Below are 1,616 nucleotides of genomic sequence, written 5' to 3'. Positions count from 1 at the left end.
TCTCTTCCCCAGAATCTGGCAGTGGGAGTGGGGGGAAATGGGGTCTTTCCAAGGAAGACACTTGAGAGGTAAGGGGCAGAGACATGAGGTTTAGAAGCTGTTTTTGTCTCCGGCTGGATCTGAGTGTCTTGGACTGTGTAATTGTAATAACTTCTATGAGACTTTTTCACATGTCTGTTGCTGTCACCAGCAGTATATCCGCGGTCCAGGAATCTGTGTTTGTGAATGGGTTTCTTTGTGGGTCTTGGTGCATGTTTTTACGTCTGAGTGTCTGTCGGGTGTCTGACTGTGTCTGGGTGGATCTACATAGTTCTTCAGGGTTCAGAAGGACGTGGGCTGTGACTGAGGGCTTTGAAGACTCTGCGTCTGGGTCTTTGAGTGACTTCCTCTGTGGCTATAGATCTGTCTGTACCTCTTTATCTGGGTGTTTAAGAAGTATCTAGGCATCGAGGTTTGCAGACTTTCAACATGCCACAATCATCTGGGGTGGCAGTTGAACACAGGTGCCTGGCCCCTTCCGCAGGGAACTTCTACATCAGCCTGTCTGTGTGCCAGGCCCAGGGTCCAGAAATCTGTGTGACGAGCTCCCCAGCTCCCTGGGGGAAGGGGTGGTGGTTGATGCCATCATCCCAGCCTAGCCTTTGAGAGGCCCCATCAAGGTGATTCCAGTGTGCAATGCTATCTGTGTCTGTCTGTCCCCCTCTCTCTCCCTCTGTGGGCTCCTGGTGGGAAGAGAAGGGGTGTAGACCTTGACCTGACTTATCCCCCAGGACATTTCGTGTCTGAATCGGGACCCAGCCCGTGTAGTAGTCGTGGACTGCAAGAAGGAAGCCTTCCGCCTACAGCCCTACAATGGCGTCGCCCTGAGGCCCTGGGATGGCAACTCCGATGACCGGGTCTTGTTGGACCTGTCTGCCTTCCTCAAGAGTGAGACTGACCCCTGACCTGGCCTCTGACCCCAGAGCTCTTGACCCTCAAGAGGAATGATAGATGCTTGATTCTGGTTTGTTTTTCATGTAAAACTGGGTACTTGAGATGCAGGAGGTCCACAGGCATCTTGCAGTCTTAGAAGCTTCTTAGAATGTTTGGGGTGCTTCTCGGTGTTCACAGGAGCCTTTTTAGTGTGTTGAGAAGTGATCCGAGTAGCACTGACCCTACCCCACCCCCCAGTGTCTGACCCTTACCCTTGTGGACCCTGCCTGCCTCTGGCCTTCAGCTTGGCTGACCCCCACCTGCTGTGCCCGCAGCCATCGCACTGAACGGTGTGGAGGATGTCCGGACTGTGCTGGAGCACTACGCCCTGGAGGATGACCCGCTGGAGGCTTTCAAACAGCGGCAGAGCCGGCTAGAGCAGGTGGGTGCTCAGCAATCCCTGAGGCTCCCAAAGGAGGACCCTGGAGCAGCCTGGCTCTGCTCTGGTTGTGTGGCCTCCAACAGACACCTTCCCTCCACCCCACCTGTCACGCACGGCTCTGGTAGTGAAGGGCGAGCTGATTGCGTACCTGCTTGGAGCAAACGAGGCAGGAAGCACCAGGCGTTTGAGATGGGTCTGGGGGAGGGGTCGTCCCTGATGGTCTCCAGCAGATCTGTGGGCCCTGGTTTTTTGTGGACTGTGG

At 55.1% G+C, this 1,616-nt stretch overlaps 1 protein-coding gene across 1 annotated transcript in view; it reads left to right on the top strand.

Annotated features, from left to right (window-relative positions):
- TIMM50 (translocase of inner mitochondrial membrane 50) overlaps positions 1–1,616 on the top strand; it is a 10,188-nt gene that overhangs the window by 4,598 nt on the left and 3,974 nt on the right. The window contains exons 5-6 of the mRNA XM_023537910.1: positions 760–927; positions 1,248–1,612. Of these exons, the coding sequence (XP_023393678.1) occupies positions 760–927; positions 1,248–1,612 (533 nt within the window). The remainder of the gene's footprint in view (positions 1–759; positions 928–1,247; positions 1,613–1,616) is intronic.

The sequence above is a fragment of the Pteropus vampyrus genome, unplaced genomic scaffold (genome assembly GCF_000151845.1).
Source record: "Pteropus vampyrus isolate Shadow unplaced genomic scaffold, Pvam_2.0 Scaffold203, whole genome shotgun sequence".
Taxonomy (NCBI): Eukaryota; Metazoa; Chordata; class Mammalia; order Chiroptera; family Pteropodidae; genus Pteropus; species Pteropus vampyrus.
Note: the sequence above shows the minus strand (reverse complement) of the source record. Positions and strands in the feature narration are given on the sequence as shown.